Below are 12,066 nucleotides of genomic sequence, written 5' to 3' on the forward strand. Positions count from 1 at the left end.
GTTATTAGACGTTTTAAAAATGACTTCCAACTTTTCCTGTCTGTTGCAGACGTGCAGCATTCCATTTCGCTTGTACTACCCACTAGAATCAGGTTGTCATAAAATGAACCACTCCCCATGGATTTGGATCATCGACATCAATGTGGGACACTTTGGATCATTTTGGATAACTGATGACAGACAATATGACCAAACCAGTCAAGACGTCGCTGTGTGATGTATTTTCTCAAAGAAGCCAGTAGAATAAGGTCAGCAATTTTCTCTATCCGATGCACTGCAGCCAAGATTTTGTCATTCTGGCGTTTTGCCGTTGACCATGTTTCATAACCATGCAAGAAAACGAGTTGGACATGTGTGTTGCATGCTGCCACTCTTGCATACAATGGGATCCCCGCATTTTGTAAGATGGTTAACAGCTGCCCAAAGACTGGTTTGCATTAGAGTTTAGAAATTGTATTCACTAATTTCTTGAATACAAGTTTACACCTGACTGCTCTAAGGATAGTCTTTCTTAGTACCTTATCAATGTAAAACATGAAAAGGCTGCTTTTTATGTTGAAGAAATTTCTCACAGAGTATCTGACAGGCAAAAAGAAAATGCAATTAAACATAGGAAAAAATAAAAATTAAATGAAACTGGTCTATCTGTCATTTTATTTTTATTTCTTCTCATATCAAATTGTTTTTCCTTTCTGTCTTTTCATACATCCCTACTTGAACATGGTTTGAGGAAAGTATATTTTTAAGGCTAAAAAATGTGTAAAGCATCAACAAAATATTGCGAATATTTCAGTCTACTCATGTGACCTTTATCAGCTCGAAAATAAAAATAATATATATATATATTCTTTGTAAATCGGAAACAGGTGTTTCTCTCTCTCTCTCTCTCTCTCTCTCTCTCTATATATATATATATATATATATATATATATATATATATATATATATATATATATATATATATATATATATATATACTCACCCATAATAAAAGAATATTTCAAAAGCAGGAAGGAGCCGTTTACCCATGTAGGTTACTTTTCATATAGATAGATTAAATTTATAGATTCATTTTCCATTTAAAATTCCAAGGTAGTATCAATAGATTTTTCTTACCTGCAGTTGAATGGCATGTTGGAAGATGAACAGATTCTAAAAGACTTTTAAAATCTTGTTGGAAATTCCTTTGCACCTGCAATATTTAAAAAATATACATGCACTTTACCATTTTTAAATTAATTTTTTTTTCAATAAATTAGTTTGGATTTACGTGACTTTACTTTTCATACATAAATCCAAATAAATTTTCAATCTTTTTAATGATATAGGTATAGAGGGGAAAAGAAACGAAAGAAAAAAGATAATAAATAAATAAATAAATAAATAAATAAATATCTGCAAGTAGTGAACCCCCCTTCCACCTTCTTCAAATCAAACATAGACCCCTACCAAGCACCCTCTCCCTCACATACGACATCGATAACAGCAAGAGTCCTACAAATCCCCCCTCCCTCACACACAACAGCACTAGCAACAAGAACTCTACCACCACCTTTAACACCCTGCCTTTTCCTTCCCTTCGTTCACCCCTCTCTCTCACTGTGTAAAACCCGATACAACAGGAGCAGCGATAAAAAAAAGAGGAAGGGAGAAGAGAAAAATCTCTAAGTGGAAGAAACGAAAAAAACCCGGTCTTTTTGGGTCGAAACCACGAGGGAGGCGGATGGAAAAATCCCTGGTGCTGTTATGCCAAAAAGCAATGGAAGAAACCAGTGATCAGATGTGATGGACGGATCATCTCCGTACTGTTCCGAGGATAAAATGAAGGACTTTCTTTTGCTGTCTAACTCAAACTCCCATGAAAAGAAACTTCAACCGCCAGAAAAAAAAAATGGCATAGAAATGATGTCCACATAGAACAATGTAAAATGATGCACATCGCGTACAAGTTTTGGGTCGATGAGATAATATTGACGAATTGGAAAAAAGACCACAGAAGGCAATATATCTGTGTTCACAGACTTTTAAAAATAAAAAAAAGCAAGAAAGAAAAAGCTATGCTGGCTATGCGATATATTTTATCGGCAGTTAAGTACCCCATTTCTAATACCCTATCTCCCAAACCCTACCCCCGCCTCCATCCATGTTTATTTTTTCTCCAGACTGTTATTCCAGATCGACATTCATGTCAATTTGTTTTTACTTTATACTTTTTATTTTGTTTGATTTCATTATTTTCGTTATTGCTTGTTTTCTCGTTTGCTCGACCTCACCCCGATCCATTGAGGTGTTACGTTAAATTTCAATCATATGTTTAATAAAGCCCTTATGATATTTTATCCATGTGTTGTGTCATTCTTGCTTTGCGTCCAAGTCGTTTAAGGTTAAATGAGTCATTCATAAATCTTAGACGTGTCATTCCAGGGCGCAAATCTGCACCCGATGCACTTTAAATCTTTTTCTTCTATTTATATTCTGTTATGAGAAATGTAGGGTGAAGCGCCATTTTGGAGTCGAAGATTCTAACTAGAGGTGATCACCTCGACTTAGCTTCTCCCTGCTCATAACACTTTAAACTATGTATTAAAAAAGAATTAATAAAGTACATGCATTTACAAGAATAATATTTTATTTTAAAATGGTAAAGTAATTTCTGCATCACGCAGTGACTTATGCACCACCTTGCATATCTAAAAATTGATTACATATCTAAAAATTGATTGCATATCTAAAAATTGATTGCATATCTAAAAAATTGATTGCATATCTAAAAATTGATTGCATATCTAAAAAATTGATTGCATATCTAAAAATTGATTGCATATCTAAAAAATTGATTGCATATCTAAAAATTGATTGCATATCTAAAATTTGTTTGCATATCTAAAAATTGATTACATATCTAAAAATTGATTGCATATCTAAAAAATTGATTGCATATCTAAAAATTGATTACATATCTAAAAATTGATTGCATATCTAAAAAATTGATTGCATATCTAAAAATTGATTACATATCTAAAAATTGATTGCATATCTAAAAAATTGATTGCATATCTAAAAATTGATTACGTATCTAAAAATTGATTGCATATCTAAAAATTGATTACATATCTAAAAAATTGATTACATATCTAAAAATTGATTGCATATCTAAAAAATTGATTGCATATCTAAAAATTGATTACATATCTAAAAAATTGATTACATATCTAAAAATTGATTGCATATCTAAAAATTGATTACATATCTAAAAATTGATTGCATATCTAAAAATTGATTACATATCTAAAAATTGATTGCATATCTAAAAATTGATTACATATCTAAAAAATTGATTGCATATCTAAAAATTGATTACATATCTAAAAATTGATTGCATATCTAAAAATTGATTGCATATCTAAAAATTGATTACATATCTAAAAATTGATTACATATCTAAAAAATTGATTACATATCTAAAAATTGATTGCATATCTAAAAAATTGATTGCATATCTAAAAAATTGATTGCATATCTAAAAATTGATTGCATATCTAAAAATTGATTACATATCTAAAAATTGATTGCATATCTAAAAAATTGATTGCATATCTAAAAATTGATTACATATCTAAAAATTGATTGCATATCTAAAAAATTGATTGCATATCTAAAAATTGATTGCATATCTAAAAATTGATTACATATCTAAAAATTGATTGCATATCTAAAAATTGATTGCATATCTAAAAAATTGATTGCATATCTAAAAAATTGATTGCATATCTAAAAACTGATTGTTTATGATGACAGTTTATCTTTGTGAGCCTGTGAAGGTGTCTAGAAATATCCGTTCTCCATTCCTGCTAAAAAGAAATCACTGGAAACTCAGTATTTGAAGAAATGATTATTTTCTTTTTATTGACTTGTAGTGGTGATCTGGAGGGAGTGAGGTAAACAAGTATAGTAGACAAAAATTTATTTGTAGTGAAAATTGTTGAGTGTAACTGCAGTCACGGAGGTGGGCTGCATGCGCAAACTCGAAACCCGAGCGATGGGAGATGAGAAGGCGACAAATCAGCAGGTTCGATTGCGCATTAATTTGCATAAATGAGATAATATAAGGCCAGGAGTTAAGATGTTTGAGAGAGTCGAGCCGTTGAATTCTCGAGAACCAGATGGAACCTGGTTAGAGCGGAGAGTGTTGCTGAGAATCGAGTCCAGGTTTTTTTTTTTTTTTTTTTTCAATTAGAAGCTATTTCGGCGTTAAATATGGAGCCAATGCAGCCGAGATGAAATGGGAGATTTTAAATGATTTGCATTGAACCTGAAAAATTAAAAGTCGCGTTGAAAATTGAAAAGAGAGAATTTGAATGAGTCGTGTCAAACTGTGATGGTTGAAGATATGAAGTGAGTCGGATATTTTTTGTCTTTTTGTTTGTTAATCCCAGTGGGATTCGTTGGATTTCTTTAACTATGGTCGTAAAATGAACGTGCTGGAATCCAGTTCGGTCTACTTGTTTGTATTAAAGTCGTCATTTTTATACGTGGAATTTGGAATTAAATTTGCTTATATTTGTTAAAAAAACAAAAACAAAAAAAAAGTCGTCGCTGTTAACAGAACTTAAAGATTCGATTCGGACCACCTGTGTGTATTAAAGTCGTCGTTTTTCGACGAGGAATTTAGAGGGAAATCCTGCTGTATTGAAAAGAAAAAAAGTTATCATTTTTAAATGAAAAATATTTTACTCAAGTACAATTCGAGTCGGATTTTGTTGTTTGAAAAAGTCATCGTTGTTAAAAGAACTTGAAATGCGATTCGGATGACTTGTATGTATAGAAGTCATATTTCAATGCGGAATTTAAAATGAAATCCTGCTGTACTGACAAGGAAAAAGGGTGTCGTTTTTAAACGATAGATTTATTTTATAAAAAGACAATTCGCGTCGGATTTTATTGCGTTTGAAAAAAGTCTCACTGTTAAAAGAACTTAAAATGTGATTCGGACGACTCGTATGTATTTAAAAGTTATTTTTAAATATGGAATTTAACATGAAATCGTGTCGTGCTGAAAAGGAGAAAGGTGTCGTTTTTGAACGATAGTTATTTTGGTGAGAGTACAATTCAAGTCGATTTTGTTTTTGAAGAAAAAGTAGTCGCTGTTAAAAAGAATTACAATGCGATTGAGTCGACTTGTATGTAAAGTCGTTTTTAAATGAGAAATTTAAAAATTCATTTCTGTGTCTAGCCGTGTAGCCCCACTTTTGCTAAGTAGTATCTCTCTTTGTCGGAGAGTAGTGAGAGCTAGCTGTGTCTAGCGGAGTAGTGAGTGCTAGCTGTGTCTAACAGAGTGTTGAGCGCTAGCTGTGTCTAGTGGAGTGTTGAGCGCTAGCTGTTTTTAGCAAAGACAGATACTACTTCCCTACTCAGTTTATGATCATGAGATCGGGGGGGGCGTGTAGTGAAAATTGAGTGTGACTGCAGTCACGGAGGTGGGCTGCATGTGCGAACTCGAAACCCAAGTGATGGGAGGCGAGAAGGCGACGAATCAGCAGGTTCAATTGCGCATTAATTTGCATAAATGAGATAATATAAGGCCAGGAGTTAAGATGCTTGAGAGAGTCGAGCTGTTGAGTTCTCAAGAACCGGATGGAACCTGGTTAGAGCGGAGAGTGTCGCTGAGAATCGAGTCCAGGTTTTTTTTTTCGATTAGAATATCTTGACTATACCTGTTTAAATAAGAGTGTGTTATATTCATATTTTTACATTTTTGTAGCGACCATGTGTTTGGATTCTTTCCAAGACATGAGTCACTATGTTGTTTATTGTGTTTTCTTGAGTTCACACGAAGTCAGAAAAAAAAGATTAATAATCAAGAAACAGTTATATATATATCAGGGGCGGAGATAGGACTAGTGCCACTCGTGTCTGGCACAACCAATAACTCGGTCAATGTTATTCAAAATGGATTAAAAATCATCCATTAATTTCAAGCATATATACTTAGTCTGATCTCAATTAAATTACGTATCTATTCAAGTTTCGATAACTAAGTAGCCAAAAGTTCATAAATATATCTGGGAATAATACAAGGATGCTGTTTTGAACGGATTGTCTTTGTCTGGCCACTGTCAGATTCATAACAGCGGCTTTGACGTAATCCGTGCCAAGCACAAACCCCTCTCGTAATAATAGTAATGTTAGAGAAATCCCGCTTTTTGCTGTAGCCACCTGCAAAGTTAAGTCAACCTACAGTGCCTAAAATATTTAGCACGATGTTACTGATGAGGCCTGTTTTGGGAAGAGGGAGAGGGACCGAGAGAGAGAGGGGGAGAGAGAGATCTATAGACATATACGTACGCATAAACACATGAAGAACGATTACTACTATTGTTGCAATATGTAGTAGTACGAATAGTTATGTGTAAACATAACCACGCGTATATATCAGATTGCACGTAGACTAAAGCTGCTTTCAGGACTGCCAGCAACCACTGTAAAAGAGTAATAAAAAATGCAAGAGAGCTATATGCTCAGTCTGTTAAATCCAGCGGCTTGGTTCCCACCAGTTTTGGCAAATAACAAATAGGATCCTGAACAGAAGTGTGCGTTCTATCCCAACCATTATCAATGGACCAGAGGTTATCTCGTCAGCGTCAGATAAGGCCAAACTATTTGCAAAGAACTTTGCAGCTAATTCTACCCTATGTGGCGAAGGCCATCAACTCCCCATATTTCCTCCTATAACACAGAACAAGCTAGGTAACATACAAATATCCGTGCATGAGGTCGCCAAGCTAATCAAGAACCTAGATTCCAGTAAAGCAACTGGCCCTGATGGCATCCCAATTATAGTGTTAAAAAAGCTTCAACCAGAACTTGCTCCCATACTTACGAAACTGTTTAAGTGCTGCCTTAAGGAGAAGTGCTTTCCGACTCCCTGGAAGACCTCATCAGTTTGTCCTGTATTTAAGAATTCAGATGATAAGTCATCTCCCTCTCAGTACAGACCAATAAGTCTCCTGTGTGTTATGAGTAAGTTGCTGGAATCCATATTAAATAGAGAAATAGTCAACCACCTCAGCAGGAATAACCTTCTTAGAGACACACAATATAGTTTCCGCTCTGCAAGATCTACCGCAGAGATGCTGACGGTTATATCCCACAGGATTAGTGAATCTCTTGACAAAGGCTTCCTTTCTAGGGCAATTGCTCTTGACATATCAAAGGCCTTCGACAAGGTATGGCATAAGGGTCTACTTCACAAGATTTCCAACTGCGGTATAACTGGAAATGTTTTCTCAATCATTAAATCATTTCTCTTCTGATAGGCTCATAAGAGTAGTGGTAGATGGACAAAAATCGGAGGCCTGCAATATAAATGCTAGAGTCCCTCAGGGGTCAATCCTAGGCCCAACTCTCTTCCTGATCTACATCAATGACCTCCCTAAACACATACTTAAATCATTCGTTGACATCTATGCTGATGACACGACCATCTACGGCAACACATCAAAGGTTGTAAATGACAAAGTTCTCTCTGATTCTCTCTCCTCTGATCTCGAGTGCGTAGTTCAGTGGGGGAAGATGTGGCTGGTTACCTTTAATGCATCCAAAACCAAACTCCTATCCTTACATCATCAACGCTCTGATCCCCATCTGGCATCAATTGTGATGGATGGCTCTCGTCTGGGTGAGGCCCCGTGTTTTGACAAGCTTCTGGGTTTGACCTTTACTCCTGATCTGAAATGGAACACGTACATCAAGTCTGTTGCCAAGGTCGCTGGAAAGATGGTGGGATCCTTCTACCGCTCCAGAAGATATCTCACTACTGATGCAATTCTCTATCTATATAAAAGCCAAGTATGTCCAAGGATGGAATACTGTTGCCATATCTGGGCAGGAGCTGCAAAAAACAGCCTATCCTGCCTTGACAGAGTACAAAATAGACTTCGTGGCTTAGTGGGGGATGCCCTTTTCTCTATCCTGCAACCTCTCTCCCACAGAAGAGACGTTGCGAGCCTATCCTTGTTTTATCGTTATTTCCATGGCAGGTGCTCATCTGAACTCTAATCTCTGGTCCCCCCTCGCCAATCTTTCACGAAAAACACCCGTCTAGCCGAATCCACTGTGAAAAATTTCCCCCACTCTTTATCTGTGCCTAGATCAAAACGTGGATTCCATGAACAAAGCTTCTTTCTTAGAACTGCACGCCTGTGGAACTCTGTTCCGTCTGTCTGCTTTCCACCGGACTACAACTTGGATGTGTTCAAGTCCAATGTTAACAAATTCCTAATGAACCGCCCCCTTAAGTAAACACTTCATCAAATCTCCACACTAACGTAATGTACTTGCAATAACCCTTATCCCTGAGTGGCTTCCGGGCCTTGATAAGTGGTGATCACTGTGTAAAAAAAAGAAAAAAAAAAAAAAGATTGTAAATAAATATCAGTGATGAAGTTATTGTTTCATTAATTAATAAAGAATAGGTTTTGAATGAGAGTGAATTTGTTTGTTTTTTTATTGAGGAAATTTTTTTTTTTTTGTGAATTTTGAATCATAGAAATCTACGAAAAATACTGGTTTTAAGTCATTTTACTAAGAAACCCGTCAATCCAATAAACCTTCGTAGAATTCCGTAGTGGTACGTAAATACTTTTGTAATTTATTTTCATAACTTTTGTAATTTTTTTGTAACTTTTTTTCATACTTTTGTAATTTTTTTTTCATACTTTTGTAATTTTTTTGTAACTTTTTTTTGCTGCATCCATCATTTCACTCCTATTTAAACCGAACTTTATTCATCAATATTACCTTTTATTCTATGGAAAAATTTAATCGCCATTTTTGGAGAACATTACTTCAGTTGCCGAAAATATTTCAGTCGCTTCACTACATTCAATTTTATCACGGACTTTATTTACAAATTTTTTGTATCTTAGAATTTTTGGATAAAATTAAGATTTTCAATGTTCTCAGTGTTTCCATGGATAACTTCAACTGGTCAAGATATCATATGTTTCAAGATTCATCAGATGGAATTTACATTTTGGAAGTTCCCTGTATTTTGCATATAACGTCACGTGGGCTAATTTTCCTATATTTCACGGGTAAGAAGATTATTTCCTAAAACATTTTTAAAAAGTTGTACTGCATTTGATGTTAATAATCTGTACTTAAAATTAGATATAATGGAAATGGATATTGTGTTAGACCTGAAAAATAGATCGTTTGACCAGAGAAATGTAGCCGAAAAGCGAAAAATTATTAAAGTTGGGCGCCCAACTCCTTTATTCGTGAATAAGGTTAAAACTCGTTCGTTCCAATCCAATCCAAATGGTCTAATGATATTGAATGGTTATGTGCGAGTAAATCTGAGGAAAAACTCTATTGTTGGCCTTGCTTGCGTTTCACGCCTAAATCACGACAATCACGGACTGATACTGGCTATACTGATTATAGGCATATTTTTGACTGCAAAATTCATTCGAAATCAATGACTCATTTGAACAATTATAAGCGTTTAAAAACATTTGGCATGTATGACATAGTCACTGCTATTAGTGAATCGGCCAAAATTGAAAGAGAAAGGCACAATAAATTGGTCGAAAAAAATAGACAATATCTGAAACACCTGATAAACGCAATATTATATCTTTGCAAACAAGAACTACCATTGTGCGGACACGATGAAGGGGAAGATAGTCTTAACAAAGGTAATTATCGAGAATTATTGTAGTGTTTCTCTAAAACTGACAGTGTGTTTGCATCAAAACTTTCCGCCAAAGAAGGTTCTAGGCAATTTTCAGGTGTTTCCAGAACAATGCAGAATGAAATTATATCTGCAATTGATAACATGATTGCTGATGTTATTTACGCTGAAATTCAAAGTGCCTCATTTATTTCAGTTCAGGCTGATGAAACAACTGACTGTGCAATGCATGCATAGGTTTCGATTATTGTTAAGTATGTGAATGGATGCAAAATTATTGAACGATTCCTTAGATTTCAAAAGTGCCACAAGATTAGCTGATGTAATCGAGAATTCTTTAAATTCCTTCGATGATGCAAAATCAAAATTGGTTTGCCAAACTTATGATGGAACAGCCATGATGGCAGGTGAATGGAACGGAGTGCAAATTAAATTGAGAGAGAGCGGATTTAAATACGCCGATTTCATCCATTGTTATGCCCATAAACTTAATTTAGTTTTGAGTAAAAGTACGGAAAAAGTGGATGGCGTTAAAATATTTTTTTCACATTTACACAGCTTCAGTAAATTCACATCATCTAGTACGAAACGGAAGAGTGTGTTCCAAAAATTTGAAATCAGCATCCCTTTTTTTTTTTATTTAACTTCAGTAAGTTTTAAGATATCAAGGGGCTCCCTCCTAGAGCTAACACTTGATTCTGTTATGATTTAAATTTATATCCGAGGGCGCTTTTAAGAATAGATGTTTTCCCTTTATGGCTGCTCTTTGTGTGCTACCAGATGGTTTCATAAATCAAGAACCGTATCCGCTATAAAAGACGATCGTCAAAAAATAATGAATGCACTCGAAGATATTCTTAATCATGGCGAAATATGGGATGAAGCAACACTAAGTGAAACCGAAAATTTATTGTCAAAATTGAATGATTTCACTTTCATGTTTTTATGTCATTCTTTCTCAAATAGAGAAACTATTTGACATTTTACAGTGCAGAAAACTCGACGTGAAATATGCTCAAGATAAAATACATGATTTCATTCAATCGATATCAAACAATTGTGACAATGAACATAATGAAAATATGATCCAACAAACGATGACAGACATGGAGATATCTGACGAATCACACGCTCCACCCACAAAAAGAACTAGGGGAAACCGAATCAACTACAAAAGTGCATATTTTGAAATAATTCAAAACATCATTTCATCACTAAAGGAACGATTCGCCAACATAGGAGACTTTTCATATTTTGAATTGCTCGATGTGAAGACGTTTGAAGTTTTTTCCTGTACATTCCCTAAGCAACATATAGATGCATTGCAGAAAAAAATACCCTGGTATTTTTTACCTAAAATCCTTGACAAGTGAGCTCAGGTATTTGTATTCTGACAATGATTTCAAAAAATGTACCTCAAGTAAAATTATTTTGGAGATGCTTCATGAACTTGTTTTTTTTTTTTTGTCTGCAATGTCTGAAACTGTGAGACTGATACAACTTTTCCTTACCATTCCTGCTACTTCAGTTTCAAATGAAAGAAGTTTCTCAACCTTGGACAGAATACGATCATTTTTGAGATGCCCTATCGTCTTTAGCCCGAATTTCAATTGAGAAGCAAATGCTTAAAGACTTAGAGCAAAGAAAAGAATTGCACAATAAGGTAATAGAAGAATTTGCGGTCAAACCAAGGCGCCTGGAGTTTATGCTCAAATGAGATGACCTTCCCAAAAACGCGCTTGACCTGCAGACACGCCCATTCAAAGGCATTTATAGACGAAAATTAGCTGTGAAATGATGCAGCAAAAAAAAGTTACATAACAGAATCTTTATGAAAAAAAATTATTTACGTGCTACTACAGAATTCTACGAAGGTTCCGAGGTTTGAGGGTTTTTTTTTTACTATTAATATAAAATGACATAGAACCTGCATTTTTCTATGATTCAAAATTCACAAATAAACCATTCCTTGATGAAAAAAAAGGGATTGTGAAGTGTTAATAAAAAAATCAATCATTTAATTATTTTATAATTCCATGAGACAAATGACCTGGGGATTTGTGGACTTAATTGCTAACCTGCTTAGTTGTCATTGTCATCAATTTCTTTATTCTAATAAACATATTTTTCTCGTCATAGTAATGAACATCTCTTTTCTTCTATACTTTTGAAAGGAAAATTTTTTTATCTTATCTACTGTATTAACAAGACTACAAATTATATAGTATCTTGATTGTTCACAAAAAAAAAAGACCATGCAAGAGGGGGGGACGAGTAGCTAGAGTCGCCACTGATACATATATATATATATATATATATATATATATATATATATATATATATATATATATATATATCCCGCTGTTTTT

The 12,066-nt window shown here is 34.5% G+C and overlaps 1 protein-coding gene across 5 annotated transcripts in view; it reads right to left on the minus strand.

Annotated features, from left to right (window-relative positions):
* Window positions 1-12,066, minus strand: part of LOC145294962 (uncharacterized) — a 95,052-nt gene that overhangs the window by 26,820 nt on the left and 56,166 nt on the right. For all 5 annotated transcript variants that reach the window (XM_080141426.1, XM_080141427.1, XM_080141428.1 and 2 more), the window contains one exon: window positions 1,117-1,192. In XM_080141426.1, the coding sequence (XP_079997552.1) occupies window positions 1,117-1,192 (76 nt within the window). The remainder of the gene's footprint in view (window positions 1-1,116; window positions 1,193-12,066) is intronic.

Source organism: Euprymna scolopes, chromosome 2, assembly GCF_053919585.1.
Source record: "Euprymna scolopes isolate OS-2025 chromosome 2, ASM5391958v1, whole genome shotgun sequence".
Taxonomy (NCBI): Eukaryota; Metazoa; Mollusca; class Cephalopoda; order Sepiida; family Sepiolidae; genus Euprymna; species Euprymna scolopes.